General features: G+C 38.9%; 1 protein-coding gene across 2 annotated transcripts; it reads right to left on the minus strand.

Annotated features, from left to right (window-relative positions):
- Nucleotides 1-2,218: 2,218 nt before the first annotated feature.
- LOC115419528 (Krueppel-like factor 15) lies at nt 2,219-23,241 on the minus strand. 2 transcript variants are annotated; one of them, XM_030134361.1, is made up of 3 exons: nt 23,059-23,241; nt 11,391-12,572; nt 2,219-3,843 (listed from the first exon to the last, which is right to left on the minus strand). In XM_030134361.1, the coding sequence occupies exons 2-3, from the start codon at nt 12,503-12,505 to the stop codon at nt 3,675-3,677; spliced, it is 1,284 nt and encodes a 427-aa protein (XP_029990221.1). In that variant the 5' UTR covers nt 12,506-12,572; nt 23,059-23,241; the 3' UTR covers nt 2,219-3,674. The 2 variants fall into 2 exon arrangements, with proteins under 2 accessions (XP_029990221.1, XP_029990222.1); XM_030134362.1 differs by having other exon boundaries at nt 23,055-23,241.

The raw sequence follows: 23,241 nt of genomic DNA on the forward strand, positions 1-23,241 counted from the left end.
ATCAGATTTTCCAGCTCTATTGTCCATAAATCAGTTCTTATATCTCACTGAAAAGTTCCTCTTTAGGTGAGTCTGTCTGATTTTAAGTGTGATGAGATATTTGGACTAGAAATGAGAAAAATACACTTGGTCAGATTTGGATTTTTTCCAGTGTGTTGTCATTTTCAAGGACAGAGCACTAATGTCACCGAGGTCACAAAGATTCTTATGAACGATGGGTTTGTACGAATCTTCCAGTTTGTACAAAATCTGGATTTTGCAAACATTTGTAGAGGGCGCATGTCTACAATGTCCAGATTTCGTACAAACCCATCGTTCATAACAATCTTTGTGACCGAGGTATTTGCATTCTCTCCTTGAAAATGACACAACGGACCAAAAATGCTTGTTTTTTTTTTCATTTTCTGAGACTGGATGTTGTTATTTTCAAGGAAAAAGCGTTAATGCCATCGAAGTCACAAAGATTCTGAACTCCAGATTTTGTACGAACTGGAAGACTTGTACAAACCCATCATTTGTAAGAATGTTTGCGACCTCGATGGCATTAGCGCTCTTTCCTTGAAAATGACAACATCTATTCTCAGAAAATGAAAAAAAATTAGCATTTTTGGTTCGTTTTTCCATTTTCGTCAGGTAGTAACTTTCTTTTTGTTATTAGAAAGGGAAAACACAAAGATTCTTACCAATAATGAGTTTGTACGAATCTTCCAGTTCGTACAAAATCTGGAGTTCGTAGACATTCATGGATGGAGCATGTCTACGATGTCCAGATTTCGTACAAACCCATCATTCATAACAATCATTGTGACCAAGGCATTCGCACTCTTTCCTTGAAAATGACACAACAGAACAAAAATGCTTGAGTTTTTTTTTTCGTTTTCTGAAACTGGATGTTGTTATTTTCAAGGAAAGAGCGCTAATGCCATCAAGGTCACAAAGATTCTTACAAATGATGTGTTTGTACGAAATCTGGACATCGCAGACATGCTCCTTCCACGAATGACTACGAACTCCAGATTTCGTACGAACTGGAAGACTTGCACAAACCCATTGTTCGTAAGAATCTTTGTGACTTAGGCATTAGCGCTCTTTCCTTGAAAATGACAACATCCGGTCTCAGAAAATGAAAAAAAAAAATCAGCCATTTTTGGTCCATTTTTCCATTTCTGTCAGGTAGTAACATTCTTTTTTGTTGTTAAAAAAAAAGAAAATTTGGTTTATCTGGTTTGACAATGAAAAAGACAAAAATGCCTTAAAATTCTATTTTAATTCTTCTATTTTAAAGTGAAAATCAAATTAACCACTAGTTTTTGTTTTGATTCTGAAAAGAAAATCCAATCACCAACACATACAGGGTGGGGAAGCAAAATTTACAACGAACATTTAGTTGTTTTTTCTCAGCAGGCACTACGTCAGTTGTTTTGAAACCAAACATATACTGATGTCATAATCATACCTAACACTATTATCCATACCTTTTCAGAAACTTTTGCCCATATGAGTAATCAGGAAAGCAAACGTCAAAGAGTGTGTGATTTGCTGAATGCACTCGTCACACCAAAGGAGATTTCAAAAATAGTTGGAGTGTCCATAAAGACTGTTTATAATGGAAAGAAGAGAATGACTATGAGCAAAACTATTACCAGAAAGTCTGGAAGATACTATTAAAGAAGAATGGGAGAAGTTGTCACCCCAATATTTGAGGAACACTTGCGCAAGTTTCAGGAAGCGTGTGAAGGCAGTTATTGAGAAAGAAGGAGGACACATCGAATAAAAACATTTTCTATTATGGACATTTTCTTGTGGCAAATAAATTCTCATGACTTTCAATAAACTAATTGGTCATACGCTGTCTTTCAATCCCTGCCTCAAAATATTGTAAATGTTGCTTCCCCACCCTGTACACTGACCTGTAACGCTACCAGAGACAAATACATGACAATGAGGATTGCTGTACGTGTGCTCCTACATGCAGAAGTGCTATACGTTCGGGTTTATTCAGAAGCACCGATGTCACTTAGTTCAAATCGCCGTTACGCTACAGTTTAAATGGTAAGCGTCTGCTGGTTCAACAGCGACGGTCCAGTTACGTGAAGCTTATGCGAAGCACTGGTTGGTTAAAAAGCACCAAAGTATTCAGGTAAAAGGACATAATAATAATGATACTCATGCACCAACCAGCGCAGTTCCACCTCCGATAGAAAACGTTTGTTTGTTGTTGTTTTTTTTGGCTTTTCATGGTTCTGATACATTTTGCAGAACTGCCATAAGAGCACATCTGATTCTCTGTCCAGTCACACAAGTGCACTTGAGACCAGCAGACCCAGCTTAATGGTTTGTGAATGGGTAAAAGGGGACTCCAAATCCCAGACTAGAACCAGTCTGACATTCCACAGATTGATCACGCTACAATCAAACCCACATAACAGACTGACGACCTCTCCAGAAACACCACTGAATAGCTTAATGCACTGATTGAAAATCCTCTTTGATTAAAAAAAAAACAAAAAAAAAAACCAAAACATCTATATAAAGGCTACACGCTTTGTACATGTTATCTCTGTCCTTTATGTTCAGTACATATTATATTGAGTATGCTAATACAGAGGATTGAGTAGATGTTAGCTGCCTTTCCAGCTGTTTACACTATTAGCTTTTCTTGCTGCTATAACCGACAGAAATAACGTTTACAGTAACGGCAACTGTAAAGATGAAAGAGCATGTTTCACATCACTTTTTGCACCATTGAGCATAAGTAGAACATATAGGCCGTTTAGTTTCTAGGCCACATAAATCGGCTGCACAATGATTCTCAGAGAGTTTCAGAGAACAAAGAGCTTATAAAACTGTCACGCACCGAGGGTGTCGTTTTCATGCTCTCGCAGGGCCAGAACAGGGATTTCTGGTTTGGCAACCCCCAGTTCAGAATCACAGTTAAATAAGAGCAGTCATATGATAACAGTACAACACTAGGATCAAGTGTGGTTTTGTGACACGGACAAAGGCATCGATTTGAGATTAGGGCATAGTGGGGCTGAGAAAAGGCAAATCGGGGTCAAGAGGGGGTGGGGGGGGTGGGGACACGTGATTGGACAAATGCAATAAAGGCCAAGGTTGGATGCATAAAATAGCTTATGTTTTATCCTCATTCGTAGCAAACCGTAAGTGCTAGAAATAGGAGTATTTAGACGAGACTGATTGCTTTAATTCGATTTTCACCTTATAGATTTGGACGATAAACGTGACGCTATACAACTTGTACAACAACGAGATACAAAACGTTTGGAAGCTTTATGCATGTGGACCCTGAAGTCTGGCTTTGAGTAAGACGGGAGATGGTAAATAACAGGGGCAGCACCTGATACTGTAGCTGTATCAACCCAAGTCGTAGAAGTGCAAGACCGTCTCCTGTTTGTGTCCGTGTGTGTGTTCGCGAAGGCCAGGAAATCCATGTTCAGAGTTTTTCCTGAGGTGACTGTTAGCTTCACTGTAGCACTAATACGAGCCGCTCAGAGGGACCCATGAAAGTTAAACATCTCAGAGGAGGAAGAAGGAAGGAAACCATGAGGCAGCGGGGCAAGCAGCCAGCTCCCGACACTCCGCTCAAAGTTTAGCTTATGAAGCACCAAAAGTCCTGAGGGCCATCGACGAGGGCGCAGGAGGGGAGGGGGGGGTCACACGGTGGTTCTGATGATCCTGCTGGGTCTGGAGCTGCGGTGGACCTTGGTGTGTTTGGATAAGTGGTCACTGCGGGCGAACTTCTTCTCGCACAGTGAACACTCGTAGGGTTTGATGCCAGAGTGTGAGCGGCGGTGACGGGAGAGTTCGTCAGATCGGGAAAACCTGCGGACGGAAGAGGAGATGTTTGGGGTGAGGGACATCAAACACCACTTAGTCATGCTGCGTTCCAGCTAGGGATGGGAATCGTTAAGAATTTAACAATTCTGATTCCATTATTGATTTTGCTTATCGATCCGATTCCTTATCGATTCTCATTGGGTGAGGGAATAAAAGAGTACAAACAGGTGTGTTTGCATTAACTGTCTTTTATATTTCCATCTGCACAGAAAATAGAACATATACAATATGAACAAATAATAAGAACAGATGACACCGGCCCGGTTCGGGGGGGCGCGTACAGTTAAAGTGAAACTACAGACTCTTTACTAATTCCTCTATTGCTGCATTTCTACTTCATGGAACTGGTTCGACTCGGCTCAGCTCATCTCCCGTTGTTGTGCACCTCATTTCCTTTCCCTTCTTACCTTCGGAAACTTGTATTTGAGGAGTTACAACATTTGTTGCCCACACCGGAACCGGAACCGGCCCCGGCCCCGGCCCCGGCGCTCACTCTGCCGCTACATTCACAAGCGCCGCTGAGTAGAGAATCAAATATGTGACATTCCTGTAAATGAACCACATGCTGTGGACAAATGTTTGAGGATATTGGAGGGATTCCACCTTTAGAAGACATGGAAGCTCTGACAGTGTTCCAGTGGACCTGGTGTCGTCTGTTTGGACCGTTTCTGCCTCAACACCATGTTGTCTTCGTTCTGACCAAAACAATGCAGTGTACGTGTGACGTCATCGCGCATGCACAACGAAGGCGGAATCGATAAGCAGAATCGTTAAGCAGGCAGGCAAACGATTCCAAGGAATCGAGCTACTGGGAACCAGTTCTCAAAAAGAACCGGTTCTCGATTCCCATCCCTAGTTCCAGCCAACCTGCAACTCGTGTTTTTCCATCCTTCTACCTGTAAAAATGCACTGGAATGTTCAGTCAAACCTGTGACTTTCCACCTGTGAACTCATACTACATCCATGTTCTCCCAGTTACGAGTTCTGATGTCACGTAGCAATGGCGTCCCCCATGGATGTGGTGTTTATGCAGATTGTTTATTAAAAAAAAAAGGTATTGCTCTGATGTTATTTACCTGCAAATGTTCTGCATAATCAGCAGCTGCTCTAGTGTTAGCTAGTTTTCAGTCCAATGAATGCAAGAATAAATTATACCAAATAAATATCCAAATATACAAACAACATAAAAGGTAGAACAGCTTCTCTTGCCTTGTGCGCCGTTTTTCCTCCTCTGTTTCCCCCAAATAAGCAAAGAGCGATAGAAATGATTGAGTGCATGTACAGGTGTGTGTGTGTGTGTGTGTGTGTGTGTATACAGATAATTATTAGTTGATATTATTATGTATCCACCTTCTTTTGTATCTGCTGCCTGTCTTTTATTTATTTATTTATTTTATTTTTGATCTTTTATATTTATGAGATAAAAAGTATGTCGAGTCTGTCACCAGAGTTACTTGTTAATGATATGCTACCTGTTCTTGTCTGGAGAAACATATTAAGTTTGCCATGTACCAGGCCTTTGAAAAGTTCAATAAAAACTTGAATTTCAAAAAAAGAAATGACTATAAATGAACATAACGTACAGTCCGACATGCTGGTTTGTTTACATCTAACTCCCACAATTCCTTGCGCTCAGGCAGTTTGGTGTGTTTTGCCTGGAACGTTACAAAGTCGTGAGTCGTGCTTTGAAGTCGTGATTTACGGGCTCAAAAAACGGCCTGGAACGCAGCATCAGTCCAATAAGTGCATCTCCATCAAAACCTACTCCAAATATTAAGAAAACTGGCAAAAAAAAAAAGCAAATTCATGGATGTTTCCACTGCTACTGTTATATGAAGCATTCAAGTCACTGTTAGTTATATTGTCTGTCAGTTGTTATTTTGGTATTTACTTTCGTTGCTGTTTCAAAATTCAGAGGTGGTCTGAAGGGGGGGGTGGGGGTGGGGGTGGGGGGGCTTGTGGGTCTGGGAGTTTATGCTCAGGGTAGACCCATACAATGTTTCCAATTCATGTCAGAAAAGATATGTACTGTGTTAAAACTAGGATGTAACGATTACCGGTATAAGGAAAAACGGCGGTAAAATTGCAGACGGTCAGTATTAGCGTTTAAATTCTAATTCTCATGATAACTGTGTTTGATTACCGTACTTTTAGGGGAAAAAACACCTATGTACAGATCTGCTTTTATGTCAAATATTTGAGTATAGTTTGAATTTATTACAATTTTAATTTTCTATACCTAATATTTGGAACCAATATTCACTTTTAAAGTCTTTGAAAAGGTTCGTTAAGCATCTGTGTGTCATTTATGCAATAAAATATATACATTTTTAAAATCGGATTTTATATAGTTTGTGTGTTTTCTGTGCTTTTGTGTTGATATAGTCAGTCAAAGTGAAAAAACAATAATAGGCAGATGATATAGATGAAATTGTGCTGAAAAAACAGATCCCAAACATGGGTATAGAAAACATTTGTTTATATAGTATATAAAGGCAAAATCAAAAGGACTGAAAAACGGCCAAAATAGACTCAGACCACTAAGGGTTAATATTTGAATGTTTCTGACACAGAAGGGACATTGTGCCAATTATTCTATTTGGATTTTTTTTTTTTTTTTTTCAAAATACAACTTGGTTATTTCAGTGTGTGTATCAGTACTTTTTGAACATTTTGAGCACAATTTCAACAATATCCCGATAAGAATGATAACTGTGATAATTTTGGTCACAATAATTGTGATATGAAATTTTCATATCGTTACATCCCTAATTGGGATAAATATCATTGGTTTGTTTGGTTTAAATTGTTATCTTTGCTTCCAAAATGCCTCAGAGATGGTTTTGACTTAAATTCTGTCGATATTAGTCGCTTTTCCATTGGACATCTGTGCAAAACTTGACCGATATTTACTAAATGTTGAAAAAACAGAAGTGTGTAAATGTCGGTTTTTCCATTAAATCACAAATGCGATGATTTGTTTATTTATTCACTAATTCATTCACCAATTTTCATATATACTAGTCAACATTTGCTAGGGATCAGTTTTATATTTGCACAATAATTGATGTTGTATAATGTTTTGGGTGACTTCATATATTATGTGTGTACTTTGGCTAGTCATGTAAAGAAAAGTGGACTAAAAGGTAAAAAAACAAACATTTTTATTGCACTTTCAGGCAAAAGGGTGCTACAACCCTAGAAATTAGAGTTCACAACAATTACTCTTCCAATTTTGTTTTCACTGAAACCACTCAGAATGTTCTGAAACACATACGGTGTGATGTCAATAATGTGTGTGGCCACCATCCGCATCCGCAGGCTGTACTCCACTGGGAAAGTACATTTTCAAGTTTCCAGAATTACACCCCCGAATATAGCAAAGTTATAGTCCTGATCCCTAGCAAATGTTGACTAGTGTAGTTAAAAATTTCATAAAGATGAGCGTTAAAAAAAAAGATAAGTCACATTATGAAACTCCGATGACCTACATTTACTTGACAACCAATAGGAATTCAGACACACTGACACGAACAGGTGTGTTCACGTAACTATCACGACTAACCTCCAGCTGTACTTGTAAAATTGTCATTCCATATCACACATGAGTTATGAGCAGGTCCGCCTTCTCTTTATTCCCCATAACTTTACATTTTCTCTGTTGGTATAAATACTGTTATTGTCACAGTGCACTCCTCAGCTCATTGTTTACAACCATCGCACTATAACACATGCTGGTGACGTTTAATGGTTGGACTTGGCATGCATCGCAACCTGAGATTCAGTAGATTTTATCATGGCTCAGTGTGCGTATGTGTCATACCAACGTTTATCTGATCCAAGTCACAACATGTGGAGGCAGATGAGCCGTGAGCTGCTGAAATCTCATTCTGTAGGTCTTTGTTCGATGTCGCATTTCATATGAAAACTACCTGACCTGCTGATCTGGATCATTCTGCATTGTTTCCAACTCTTCCACTGTTTGTCTTTTTTTTATATGCTGTTTATGGGTCAAAATGCGGTATTCCAAATCTCTCTGACCTCTCTCTCGGACATTTTAGAGATAATTTGGCAGATTAGTGTTGCTAAATGACCCACATTTTTACTTTTAAATTCATTTTTGCTTTAGTTGAACTATAAGGGATTATCTAAAACAAGGAGCGACTTTATATTGAAATAAATGTTGGAATGGTAATCAATTCGAGTTCGCTCTCTGACGGGACAGTACTGTGTTTTGACCCTTATGTTTGTTTTTGTTTTTTTTTTTGTTCAGTTAATCTTACCGTCTTCTCATCTGCCCACAAATGTAAACATAGATAACACTGGGTTACAAAAAAATGTTTTTTTGCAAGTTGTCTAGGTTTTTTCAACTGAATTAGGACCATTTTGCACCGCTAAATCCAAAAATGACATCTGTTTTTCTCAATCAGGTCAGGTTTTTTTGCTAATTTGATTTTGAAAAATTTGATCTTCTCACAAAATATAATAATTATTACCAAAATAAGATTGGTAAGCACACTTTATGAAACTTGTGACTTGATTCCTGTTAGGTACAATGGTGTATTCAGCGCAGATGTAGCAGAATACGTCAGGCTTATTTTTGCAAGATCTTCTAGTCGAAGCCATTTCATTCACCTGTAATATTAAAAAAAACATTAATCATAAATTGGCAAAAGTCAAATCTTCAGAACTCGTTTATTGCAAGAAATATGAAATAATTTTGTATCATATGATGTGAAAATGCCCATAAATGTAAGCAAAAATGTTCAAAAGCCAATATGTAGCATAGATCAGAAAGTTGACCTGATTGAGCAAAATGAATGTGATTTTTGGATTCAGCACCAAAAGGATCCTAAATCAGCTCAAAAAACTGAAACAATAAATTTGTTGTTGACCAGTGTAATCAATTAAAGTTCGCTCTCTGACGGGACAGTACTGTGTTTTGACCCTTATGTTTGTTTTTGGTTTTTTTTGTTCAGTTAATCTGACTGTTTTCTCATCTGCCCACAAATGTAAACACAGATTATAATTCATTAAACCTATTGACACTTGCTTTTAACTTTTATCAGTACACCAATTTCCATACGTTTTGGGATATTTCATGGTTTTCACTGGAAAAAAAATCCAAATCTTACCAAGTGTATTTTTCTCATTTCTAGTCCAAATATCTCATCACACTTAAAATAAAACATAATCAACTTTTCAGTCAGATATAAGAACTGATTTTTATACAATAGATCTTGAAAATCTTATTTCAAGAAATCTTACCAAGATAATTTTCACTTGTTCCATTGGCAGATTTTTTTTTGCTTGAATTAAGCAAAAAAAAAAAACAAATCTCGAATTAAGCAAAAAAAAATCTCGAATTAAGCAAAAAAAAAAAAAAAAAAAAACAAATCTCGAATTAAGCAAAAAAAAATCTCGAATTAAGCAAAAAAAAAAAAAAAAAAATCTTGAATTAAGCTAAACAAATCTTGAAATAAGCAAGGGGATGTAAGAAAATATTGGTTCTGCAATATATCGCGATATTTCATTTCACAATACTGTATCGATATTAAAAAGTACTTTAACAATATTTTTAGGTATTTATTCAAATGCAGTTATTGTGGAGGTTTTTGTGGAGCGAACGACCGCAAGTCTACAACTAAAGATGGACACTTTAGAACAAAGATGGAACTGTATTACTGTGGGTGACTGATGAAAGAATGGGAGCTATTATAAGATTATTGTGTCAGTTTACCCACTTTACTTCTCCAGTACATACCTCCCATTTACCCAGTTTACTTCTCCAGTGCACACCTCCCAGATTACTTCCCCAGTACACACCTCCCATTTACCCAGTTTACTTCCCCAGTACACACCTTCCAGTTTACCCAGTTTACTTCTCCAGTACACACCTCCCAGTTTACCCAGTTTACTTCTCCAGTACACACCTCCCAATTTACTTCTCTAGTACATACCTCCCACTTTACCCAGTTTACTTCTCCAGTACACACCTCCCAAATTACCCACTTCACTTCTCAAGTACACACCTCCCAGATTACCCAGTTTACTTCTCCAGTACATACCTCCTAGTTTACTTCTCCAGTACACGCCTCCCACTTTACCCAGTTTACTTCTCCAGTACACACCTCCCAGGTTACCCACTTCACTTCTCAAGTACACACCTCCCAGATTACCCAGTTTACTTCTCCAGTACATACCTCCTAGTTTACTTCTCCAGTACACGCCTCCCACTTTACCCAGTTTACTTCTCCAGTACACACCTCCCAGATTACCCACTTCACTTCTCCAGTACACACCTCCCAGATTACCCAGTTTACTTCTCCAGTACATACCTCCTAGTTTACTTCTCCAGTACACGCCTCCCACTTTACCCAGTTTACTTCTCCAGTACACACCTCCCACTTTACCCAGTTCACTTCTCCAGTACACACCTCTCAGATTACCCAAATTACTTCTCCAGTACATACCTCCCACTTTACCCAGTTTACTTCTCCAGTGCACACCTTCCAGTTTGCCCAGTTTACTTCTCCAGTACATACCTCCCAGTTTACCCAGTTTACTTCTCCAGTACACACCTCCCAGTTTACCCAGTTTACTTCTCCAGTACATACCTCCCAGTTTACTTCTCCAGTACACACCTCCCAGTTTACCCAGTTCACTTCTCCAGTACACACCTCCCAGTTTACCCAGTTCACTTCTCCAGTACACACCTCCCACTTTACCCAGTTTATTTCTCCAGTACACACCTCCTAGTTTACTTCTCCAGTACACACCTTCCAGTTCACACCTCCCAGTTTACCCAGTTCACTTCTCCAGTACATACCTCCCAGTTCACACCTCCCAGTTTACCCAGTTCACTTCTCCAGTACATACCTCCCACTTTACCCAGTTTACTTCTCCAGTACACACCTTCCAGTTTACCCAGTTCACTTCTCCAGTACTCACCTCCCACTTTACCCAGTTTATTTCTCCAGTACACACCTCCCAGTTTACCCAGTTCACTTCTCCAGTACACACCTCCCAGGTTACCCAGTTCACTTCTCCAGTACACACCTCCTAGTTTACTTCTCCAGTACATACCTCCCACTTTACCCAGTTTACTTCTCCAGTACACACCTCCCAGTTCACACCTCCCAGTTTACCCAGTTCACTTCTCCAGTACACACCTCCCAGTTTATTTCTCCAGTACATACCTCCCAGTTTACCCAGTTGACTTCCCCAGTACGTACCTCCCAGGTGACTTCCCCAGTACGTACCTCCCAGTTGACTTCCCCAGTACGTACCTCCCAGTTGACTTCCCCAGTACGTACCTCCCAGTTGACTTCCCCAGTACGTACCTCCCAGTTGACTTCCCCAGTACGTACCTCCCAGGTGACTTCCCCAGTACGTACCTCCCAGTTGACTTCCCCAGTACGTACCTCCCAGTTGACTTCCCCAGTACGTACCTCCCAGGTGACTTCCCCAGTACGTACCTCCCAGTTGACTTCCCCAGTACGTACCTCCCAGTTGACTTCCCCAGTACGTACCTCCAGCCACACTCGGGCCAGCTACACGTGTAGGGTTTCTCTCCCGTGTGTCTTCTGAAGTGGGCTTTCAGGTGGCTGCTCTTGGTGTACATCTTCCCACAGCCTGGATGGGAGCATTTATGGACCCTCTCTGTAGTCGGCGCTCTGGACACTCGCGGCGCCACGGCCTTCAACACGCCGTTGGCCGGCGCCCCCACCCCGGCCACGCCCGTAATCTCTAGAGTCCTCATGGTGATGGGCAGGGGGGCGATCTTCACGTACTTCTGGTCAGCTGATTTGTTGTCTCCGCTGTTCAGAGATACCAAAGCGGTGGTCGTAGTGGCGGCGGTGGAGGGAACCTGGGGGGCCAACAGGGCGACGTTCTGTCCGGCGGCCCCCTGAAGCCCCATTACCAGATGGGTGAGCCATATGCCGCCTGGGGGGCCGGGGGCGGGGGCTGCCGGGGTCTGAGGCGGAGCCAAAGGTAGAGGCTGGAGCTGGAGAACCAACGGAGCACCCAAGAGCATCGGTGGGGTTACAGTAGATGGAGACGGGTTTACCGGAGCAGAAGGGGAGGGGTCTGGGGGGCGGGGGCTGTTGTGCTCTTTCTTGGGGGTGTCGGGGCTGGAAGTGCAATGGGAGGAGCTAGATCCGGGGTCACCGCAAGTCTCTGAGGAGGCTGGAAGTGCTGCGGAAGACGGAGGAGAGTCCATGGAAGTGCAGGGCAGAGGGGAGGCCTCCTCTTTCGGGGACACCGGCCCCTCCCTCACCACGTCCATCTTTTCCCTCAAGAATTCCTCGATGTCCTCCAGAGTCGGGGAAAACGGGGACGGAAGACGGAAGGGGAACTCCGGCAGCTTGGGCTCCTGATCGGCAGCTTCGTCCTCCTCCCCCGCATCTCCGAGGAAGACGTGTAGGTGCACCGCCTCCTCCTCGTCCTCTTCCTCCTCGTCCTCCTCCTCCCCCGCGGGGCTGGAGCTGCGCGCGGCCCCCGGCTCCCCCACCCCGGGGCTGTCGCAGGAAGCCGAGCTGCCCCCCTCGCTGCTGGCTCCGTCTCCCAGTCCGAGGGCGAACAGGCCGCTGTCCCTGAACAGGTCATTCTCCAAACTCAGCGTTCTGCTGCTCAGAGACACCATTGATCCAACGCAGACGCAGGACAGAGGACGCCGCTGAAACTGGAGCCGCAAAGAGAGTCGAAAAAACCTGAAAAGGCAAAATGAAATGAGCATTTGTTACTCGGCAGATAGTATCGAATCCTTTAGAGCCGTTTACTTTGATGCAGATCTCAGATGTTAAAGGTCATTTATTTATCATCACTCCTCATTATTTCCCTGTTGATGGTTTTCAACGATCTGCTAAAGCAACCAAACAAATACAACACTGGTCAACAACAAATTTATTGTTGAAGTTTTTTGAGCTGATTTAGGATCATTTTGGTGCTGAATCCAAAAATCACATTCATTTTGCTGAGTCAGGTCAACTTTCTGAACTATGCTACATATTGGCTTTTGAACATTTTTGCTTACATTTATGGGCATTTTCACATCATATGATACAAAATTCTTTCATATTTCTTGCAATAAGCGAGTTCTGAAGATTTTACTTTTGCCAATTTATGATTTTTTTTTTTTAAAAACCTCCATAATTACCTCCGCCAAGGAGGTTATGTTTTTGCCAGGGTTTGTTTGTCTGTCCGTTAGTGTGCAACATAACTCAAAAAGTTATGGACAGATTTTGATGAAATTTTCAGGGTTTGTTGGAAATGGGATAAGGAAGAAATTATTAACTTTTGGGGGTGATCCGGAAGAAATCCTGGATTCTGGATCACTTTGAAATTTTTGTTAACATTATGGTAAATGGGGCCAAAATTTTCGTTTCCCAATATCTCACTTAATTATTGACCAAAACTCATGAAATTTAACTCAGGAATTGACAATGGGGTCCTCTATCACATTTCAAAGGCTGATCCGGATCTGATCCAGAAGGCGGATTTTATTTTAAAAAATAAATGTAGGATTTGTATCACCGATTATGTGGGGAATTTTTGTGCTTGGCGGAGGTCTGCGCTCTCCGAGTGCTTTTCTAGTTTCTGCATTTGAATAAATACCTAAAAATACCGATACAGTACTTTTTAATATCGATACAGTATTGTGAAATGAAATATTGCGATATATTGCAGAACCGATATTTTCTTACAGCCCTAATCAGGTGTTTATTCAGTAGAAGAAGGTGTGCTTGTGTTGGAATTCAACAGACACAGGAATGGAATGACTGTCATACATGCACACATGCTGAGTTCAGAGGAAACTGCAGTGGTCTCCAAGATACCAAGATCATTTTCACTTGTTCCGTTGGCAGATTTTTAGTTATTTATTTATTTTTTGCTTATTTCAAGATTTTTTGCTTAATTCAAGATTTTCTTTGCTTATTTCAAGATTCGTTTTGCTTAATTTAAGATTTTTTTTTTTTTTGCTTAATTCAAGATTTTTTTTGCTGAATTCATGATTTTTTTTTTTGCTTAATTCAAGCAAAAAAAATCTGCCAATGGAACAAGTGAAAATTATCTTGGTAAGATTTCTTGAAATAAGATTTTCAAGATCTATTGTCTAAAAATCAGTTCTTATATCTGACTGAAAAGTTGATTATGTTTTATTTTAAGTGTGATGAGATATTTGGACTAGAAATGAGAAAAATACACTTGGTAAGATTTGGATTTTTTTTCCAATGAAAACCATGAAATATCCCAAAACGTATGGAAATGGGTGTATTGATAAAAGTTAAAAGCAAGTGTCAATAGGTTTAATGAATTATAATCTAAGTTTACATTTGTGGCCAGATGAGAAAACACTAAGATTAACTGAAGAAAAAAAAAACAACAAACAAACATAAGGGTCAAAACACAGTACTGTCCTGTCAGAGAGCGAACTTTAATTGATTACACTGGTCAACAACACATTTATAGGCTTATTTTTGCAAGATCTTCTAGTCGAAGCCATTTCATTCACCTGTAATATTAAAAAAAACATTAATCATAAATTGGCAAAAGTAAAATCTTCAGAACTTGTTTATTGCAAGAAATATGTAAGAATTTTGTATCATATGATGTGAAAATGCCCATAAATGTAAGCACAAATGTTCAAAAACCAATATGTAGCATAGTTCAGAAAGTTGACCTGATTGAGCAAAATGAATGTGATTTTTGGATTCAGCACCAAAATGATCCTAAATCAGCTCAAAAAACTTCAACAATAAATTTGTTGTTGACCAGTGTTATGAGAGCCTTAATCAAGATTTTTTTTCCTGAATGTTTCTATTCCTCTAGGCATTAAAAAAAACAATGCAATTGGAAAATTTTTTCTGAATCTATTTTTCAGAGTTGCAAAAATGTTCACTCACCTGGACACCATGAGTTTAACTTTAGAAGCAAAGAAACGAATTTACTGATACACTGTGAAAACTAGGACATAAAATGCAGCTAATGTGATATTTTCTCACATTTTATCATACTCTAATATTAGTCATTACTCACTTCATGGAGATAATATGCAAAAAAACAACTTTTTGTAAAAAATAAATAAATAAATAAAAAATTAAAAAACACCCTGTTAATTACAATTTAATAATAACAAGCAATTGATTTACATTCAAGCATGTATGAATTTCAGCGTATGGAATGATGTATGAGCGTCCACTGTGTTGGCCGATATGGAGCGAAAACAACAAAACCCATGAATATACAAGAGAACAGCTGGAGAAGAACTGTCCACTGGAGTGACCACTGTGCATGAAAGGGTTAATGCCCTTTTTAATGCCACTTTACACATGTCCACCTGCAGATACAGTTTTATATACAGGGTGGGGAAGCAAAATGTACAATATTTTGAGGCAGGGATTGAAAGACAGTGTATGACCAATTAGTTTATTGAAAGTCATGAGAATTTATTTGCCACAAGAAAATGTACATAATAGAAAATGTTTTTATTCTATGTGTCCTCCTTCTTTCTCAATAACTGCCTTCACACGCTTCCTGAAACTTGCGCAAGTGTTCCTCAAATATTGGGGTGACAACTTCTCCCATTCTTCTTTAATAGTATCTTCCAGACTTTCTGGTAATAGTTTTGCTCATAGTCATTCTCTTCTTTCCATTATAAACAGTCTTTATGGACACTCCAACTATTTTTGAAATCTCCTTTGGTGTGACGAGTGCATTCAGCAAATCACACACTCTTTGACGTTTGCTTTCCTGATTACTCATATGGGCAAAAGTTTCTGAAAAGGTATGGATAATAGTGTTAGGTATGATTATGACAGCAATATATGTTTGGTTTCAAAACAATTGACGTAGTGCCTGCTGAGAAAAAACAACTAAATGTGCATTGTACATTTTGCTTCCCCACCCTGTACAGTTTTACGACACTTTACCGTCCACAGGTTCTGAACACTTCCTCCTCCAATCACTTCTGCTGAAACTTGGATTTTCCCATTTTTCCCACATTTGCTAATATTCCCTCCGCTCTTTCGCCGCAACACGAGCACGCTCACAGCACGGCGCATTCCACGCATCCACTGTTGTGCATCGGCCATAAACAATAGTCAATTAAAGGGTTCCACCTGTCAATCATCACACTATACTTCCGTTCAAAACGATTAAATGTCTCTATAATCAAAATAAATCGTGAATAACTTTTTTTCCATCAAGTGTATGTCGTTTTTTAATGCCTCTGGACATTGAATTTAATGCTTTTTAATGCCGTTTAAGGCCTTAATTTTCACAAAATCTATTGAATGAGTTTTAATTCTTTTTAATGACCTGCAGAAACCCTGTCAAATAAACCCAGATAGATAATTTTCTTTGCATTTCTCATAGTTACGAACTCTTCATGTCTATCTTGATGTTATGTTTTTATGTTAAATGGCATAAGATCAAAGTAAAGCCAGTTATAATGACATTGTGTTGCATTCCAAATGGAAAAGCGATAACCAACAAATGGACCGACAACGAAGTGAGATGTTGGTCCGTTACATTCTTCCAAATCAGTTTCAATATGCTGGTGATTTTTATTGTATTATGGATTTATCACATTGATTCAAAACTTATACTGTTTGGCATTATTAATTTAAAATACTGAAAATAAACTGATAGGAACTGACATAAATTATTATAAATATTAAATTATTTAAACCATTTTTGTTGTTATCGTGGCTGTCTCCGCTGCTACAACAATACTAGCAAATTAGGCATTTAGTCTTACTATATACTGTTGCGTTGTTGTTATTATCATTATTATAATTGTTATTTTCCCTCTCACTTTCTCCCTTTCATTCACTCTCCCCCCTTCCCCTTTTCCTTACCGCCCTTCATCAATCTATATTGTTTAGTTGCTCTTTTTCATTATAATATGATGTTGTCATTGTTGCTGCTTGTCATTATTTTGTTGCTGTTTGTTTATTTGCTTAATTTTTCTATTATTTGTTGTTTTTTTTTCTGTCCACTATGAGCTGTATCACTAAAAAAAAAAAAAAAAAAAAAAAAAAGAACTGCATTGTGATAATGTTCATATACTTCTAACTAAAGGTTGTAAATGTACAACGAATCTAGGGATGGAACGATTACCGGTATAACGATAAACCACGATAAAATCACAGACAGTTAGTATTACCGTTTAAATTCTAATTTTCATGATAACCGTGTTTGATTACCGCACATTTCTGGAGAAAACGCCGATGTAAAGATCTACTTTTATGTCAAATATATGAGTATAGTTTTAATTTATTACAAATTTAATTTTCTATACCTAATATTTGGAACCAATATTCACTTTTAAAGTCTTTGAAAAGGTTCGTTAAGCATCTGTGTGTTATTTATGCAATAAATTACATACATTTTTCAAATCGGATTATATATTTTTTGTGTTTTTTGTCCTTTTGCGTTTTTATAGTAGGTTAAAGTGAAAAAATAATAGACAGATGATATAGATGAAGTTGTGCTGAAAAAAAAAACAGATACCAAACATGGGTATAGTTAGGGCTGCACGATTCATCGATTTTAAATCAAAATCAGACTTTTTAATTAGGACGATTTTTAAAAAAGGGAAATTGTGAAATCGATTTCATCTTTCTCGTGCCTCCGGGCCGCGTGGGCTACCGTACATTTTTTTTTTAATAATTAATTTAATTCTCTTGCTAAATTTTTCATTCACAAATGTAAGTTCTGTAACACGAAACCAAATATTATTTATTTGTTGAAAGATCATGAACTTTATTTAAAGCTGTTTGATAATTTTGGAAGCAAAAAGGTCACAAAACCATCAGTATTTGCTCTGATTTGGACATTGTATTACACCGCGACCCAAATTATTATGCAAGTCAGTTTTTTTAAAATATCTTGATCCAAATATGTTGCACTGATGAACAAGTGGTATTAATGCAAGCATGACAGGGCAGTTGATTATCCAGAAGCATAAAATATCTGAAGCATGTAAATTTTGAGTAATAATTAGTTAAAATTTAAAATGCTGTGAACCAAATTATTATACAAGACATATATAAAGGTGAGTATTTTGTGTTCTGTGACCATAAGCACTAAAGATGGGAAAGAAGAAGGACCTCAGTAGTAAGGAGAAGGCTTCTATCGTGAAATTTTTGGGAGAGGGGCGGCCAACGATCGAAATAGCAAGATTATTGGACCGTGACCATACGACAATCAAGGCCTTTGTTTTCAATGGTGAAAAAACAAGAAAAAAACGTGAAGAGGCCCCAAGCAGGAAGCTAACAGCTCGAGATTTGTCAGCGTTAAAGAGAGAAATGGTCAAACAGCCTTTGAGTTCCCGTGCAAGCATCTTTTCTGCTGTTGGTCTAGGTCACACCCCAAAGACATCACAGAATCGTGTTCTGAAAACGCTTGGTAAGGTCCGAAAAGCGAAAACAAGGCCTCCACTTAATCAAAAGCACAAGGATAAAAGACTTGCTTGGTGTAAGAAGTACATGAAATTGGATTTTGGACAAGTTATCTGGACTGATGAGATGCGTGTCACCCTTGATGGTCCGGACGGTTGGGCTAGAGGCTGGATAGCCGAAGGTGCCGGTGCTCCACCCAGGTTGAGGCGTCAGCAAGGTGGTGGAGGTGTGATGATATGGGCGGGCATCATAAAAAATGAGCTCATCGGACCTTTCCGGGTTGCAGAAGGAGTGAAAATGGATTCTGCAAATTACTGCAAATTTCTAGGAGAAAATTTGTTTCCGTGGTTGAAGAAAAAAACAGCTTCTCAGCGCAAGAAACTGATGTTTATGCATGATAATGCTCCAAGCCATGCATCAGAGTTTACTGCTGAATGGCTGGCATCAAAGGGCTGTCCAAAGGACAAGGTAATGGATTGGCCAGCATCCTCACCCGATTTAAACTGCATAGAAAATCTGTGGTCGATCCTGAAAAGAAGGTTTGTTGAAAATGGAAAACAGATTTCATCGAAGGATAAGCTGTGGGAAGCTATTGTAAAGGCTGCAGAAAGCATTGAACCTGCTGAAATTGAAAACTTAACATCTTCAATGGACAGCAGGCTCCTTACGCTGATGCAGAAGAAAGGTGGCTACATCTCCAAGTAAAGATACATCCACATATGCTTATTATTTGACAATTTGTGCTCAGGATAGTCTAACTGACAATATAAAATATATTTGTTAATAAAAAAGATGCTTTATTTACATATGCTGTATGTTTTAGTTTGAAATAAAGATTTGCATAATAATTTGGTTCACCTGAAATTCAAAATGTTATTATATTTTTTCATCTGATATCATTTCAGTGTCACATTTTTATGGATAAATTTGTAGAACCAATATAGCAATGTATACTGAAAGAAAGGGTGGGCTAACCCCAATAGTTTCTGCAAAGTAATTAAAAACCTAACTTGCATAATAATTTGGGTCGCAGTGTATAGTGTCTTCCCCCTGGCAAACTTGTTCTGTTATTTTCTTGTTGTAGACATTGTTTGTATACTCTACTTCATTCAATAAAGATTTAATGAAGAAAAAAAAAAAACTTCTGTGGGTTCATCATGTGATACCATCACAGATTTGAGGTCAGAGCAGTGCCTTGCATTGTGGGCTGCTCACGAAAACGACATGCGGATTTCTGTTGTCTTTTGTAGTTTTACCCAAAAATCGAAATTGAAAATCGAGTTTTCACAGGAAAAAAAAGTTGGGATTTTATTTTTTGCCAAAATCATGCAGCCCTAGGTATAGTAAACATTTGTTTATATAGTATATAAAGGTAAAATCAAAAGGACTGAAAAACGGACAAAATAGGCTCAGACCACTAAGGGTTAATATTTGAATGTTTCTGGAACAGAAGGTACATTGTGCCTATTATTTTATTTGTTTTTTGTTTTTTTCAAAATACAACTTGGTTAAATTATTTCAGTGTGTGTATTAGTACTTTTTGAACATTCTGAGCACAATTTCTGCAATACCGTAATAATAATAATAACCGTGATAATTTTGGTCACAATAACAGTGATATGACATTTTCATATGGTTCCATCCCTAAGCGGAACTATGAATACAGACACAGAGCACAAGGTCTTACCATACGTACCATATTTAGCTCCAAGTACAACAGAGTAAAACAGAACATATACAGAGGTAGACAACAACTGTAACAATGCTTCTGCAAAATGGAATTGTATTCGTAGTTCCGTTTAGGGATGGAACCATATGAAAATTTCATATCACGGTTACTGTGACCAAAATTATCACAGTTATCATTATTATCGCAGTATTGTTGAAACTGTGCTGAGAATGTTCAAAAAGTACTAATACACACTGAAATAATTTAACCAAGCTGTATTTTGGAAAAAAAAAACAAAAAACAAATAAAATAACTGGCACAATGTCCCTTCTGTTGCAGAAACATTCAAATATTAACCCTTAGTGGTCTGAGCCTATTTCCTTTTGATTTTGCCTTTATATACTATATAAACAAATGTTTACTATACCCATGTTTGGAATCTGTTTTTTTTTTCAGCACAACTTCATCTATATCACCTAGTGTATACGTTCTGTTCTACTCTGTTGTACTTGGAGCTAAATCTGGTCGGTATGGTAAGACCTTGTGCTCTGTGTTTGGGGGCGTGGTCATCCCACAAGAGACCACCTCCATTAGGTTTTTCTTTTAATATGTCGCCTACATGTAGTTACCAGTGCACAGAACAGCTGAATGAAAATGACCAGCTGTGACTGTGACCCCTCTGCTCAAACACCAGGGGGTCACTCTGAAACCTGCTGTTCACTCCCACCACTGCAGTTTTACACAGCGTAGATCTCTAACGTGTCTGTCCTGGAAGATTCATCACATTTTATTTTTAAGAATTTCCCCCTTTTGATATTTTTGGCAACTTCTTGGAATGTTCTTGGTATGTGGCCCCTGAACTAAACCCCTGTCCTCCACCTTAAAAACAGTATATGTTGTTTGTTTTTTTTCCCTTTAACCCTCTGGTATCCTGTCCAGCGAGGCCCTTACTAAGCACCAAGTGTGCCTTTTTGGCACACTTGTGGAATAATGTCAAAAAAATTTTCATACAGTTTGTTTTTAATTCTTTTATACTTTTTTCTATTTCATCAACTTGAGCCGTAAATAAAAATACCAAATACTCAATAATTGTCACATTTTTTTAACCCTTTAAATGCCATGTTTGTATTGTAAACAAACCATTTTTTTTTTGGATGCAAAAAACACAAAACATTATTTTTTTTCAATATACTATAAAAAAGTGGATCACACATTATTTGATTTTTTTCCTCCTGGCATATGTCAGTGATTAACTCCAACATTGGTTAATTTGCATTATTATTATTCTTGGCGCTAGGTCAAATGTTCATAAATACTAGCATCTGTCACCAAGTGTGCATAAAATGCACACCTATAAATCAAACTATTAAATATTATATATTGATTTGTTTTTCTGCTCTAATTTGATTTTATTTTTGTAAATCCAGGTCAGTCCTAATCATACAGATCAAATGGAAAAAAATAGTGCGTTTTAGGCACACTTTGCAGACAGATGCTAGTCTGGTCATTTTTTTTGTTTACAATGTGCACATTTTAGTCGGTAAAAAAATAATAGCTCTTAAATTGCACATTTTTTTTTACTAAAACATATTATTTATAGCTTATTATGCTATTAGTATTTTATGTGCTACTTCAGATCAGATTGGACTGTATGTGGCCCCTGAACTAAACCCCTGTCCTCCACCTTAAAAACAGTATATGTTGTTTTTTTTTCCTTTAATTTGTCACTAGTCTGTATGTTTTTGTCAGTATCCCTGTTTGGAACAGACATCCCACATGTTACGGTTATGTTATGACTTCAAGCACCTAGTCGATTAATCGGTTGCAGCTCTAATGACTTTTGATGGTCTAAGAATTTTTTTCGCAACTGTACAAGTTGTAATGCACGTGTAAAGAATAAGATGCATGATAGTCCTAAAATTACTCTTTTTTTTTTTTTTTTTTTTTACTAAAACATATTATTTATAGGTTTTTGTCAGTATCCCTGTTTGGAAAAGACATCCCACATATTATGGAACTCCTCCGACCTTGGTAAGTCACGTAACATACAGTCCAATCAGCACCTAAAATAATAATAGCCCTTAAATTGCACTTTTTTGGACTAAAACATATCATTTATAGCTTATTAGAGTCTTAATCTCAATGAGGTTTTCCTGGTTAAATAAAGGTAAAATAAAAAAATAAAATTATGCTGCTAGTTTTTGTGCCGCTTCAGATTGGACTGTATGTGGCCCCTGTCCTCCACTTCTGAAAAACAGTATAAGTAGTTTTTTTCCTTTAATTTGTCACTACTCTGCATGTTTTTGTCAGTAACCCTGTTTGGAAAAGACATCCCACATGTTATGGAACTCCTCCGACCCTGGTAAGTCATGTAACATACAGTCCAATCTGATCTTAAGCAGCACCTAAAATAATAATAGCCCTTAAATTACACTTTTTTGGACTAAAACATATCATTTATAGCTTATTATGCTACTAGTATTTGATGTGCCGCTTCAGATTGGACTGTATGTGGCCCCTGTCCTCCACTTCAGAAAAACAGTATATATAGTTTTTTTCCTTTAATTTGTCACTACTCTGTATGTTTTTGTCAGTATCTCTGTTTGGAACAGACATCACTGGTGTTTCCCACATATTATAGGAACTCCTCCGACCCTGCTAAGTTATGTAACATGTGTTTCTGTCCAGGTTAGAGTAAACTTGCGCCTGCAGGTGGCCCTTCAGCTGCCTGTGGTCCCTAACCCTCCTGTGCTGGACTGGTTCTGGGCTAAATCCTGCTCAGATGGTCCGGGTCGTGCTGCTGCTGTCAGCCCGGCAGGCACATGTTGCAGCAGGGCCTCTGTCGAACGGGTCTCTGGGTAAACACGGCCCGCACCGACCGACCGACGCGCCCATCAACACATGACGAGCCACAAACGCTCAAACAAACGCGCGTAAAAGGCGCAAAAGCAGGAGCGCACTGGTGACGCGGGAGCGGCTGAGAACGTGGCACCGCCGGAGTCCGAGTGCAGGAATTCAGCAGGCTCAAGTTCGGCTGGGTCAAAAACCACTGTGGTGTGTGTTGTGCGTGGACTCCTCCGGATGATCCGAGCAGCGGATCGACGCGCATTTGGACCCACCTACCGTGCGCTTTTTTCGGCCTCCGTGGACGCGTGGACTGTGCGCCGTCGACGCGTTTCCGTGATTCTCGGTGTTTTTCTTCGTCTTTTTTCGCCTCCGTCGTGTTTATTGTGGTCGAACGCTCACATCCCGTCCTTGCCACGGGTCCATGTTGGCATTCCTTTTCCCAGCGTCACGTGACTGCAT

This window comes from Sphaeramia orbicularis, chromosome 5 (assembly GCF_902148855.1).
Source record: "Sphaeramia orbicularis chromosome 5, fSphaOr1.1, whole genome shotgun sequence".
NCBI classification, from domain to species: Eukaryota; Metazoa; Chordata; class Actinopteri; order Kurtiformes; family Apogonidae; genus Sphaeramia; species Sphaeramia orbicularis.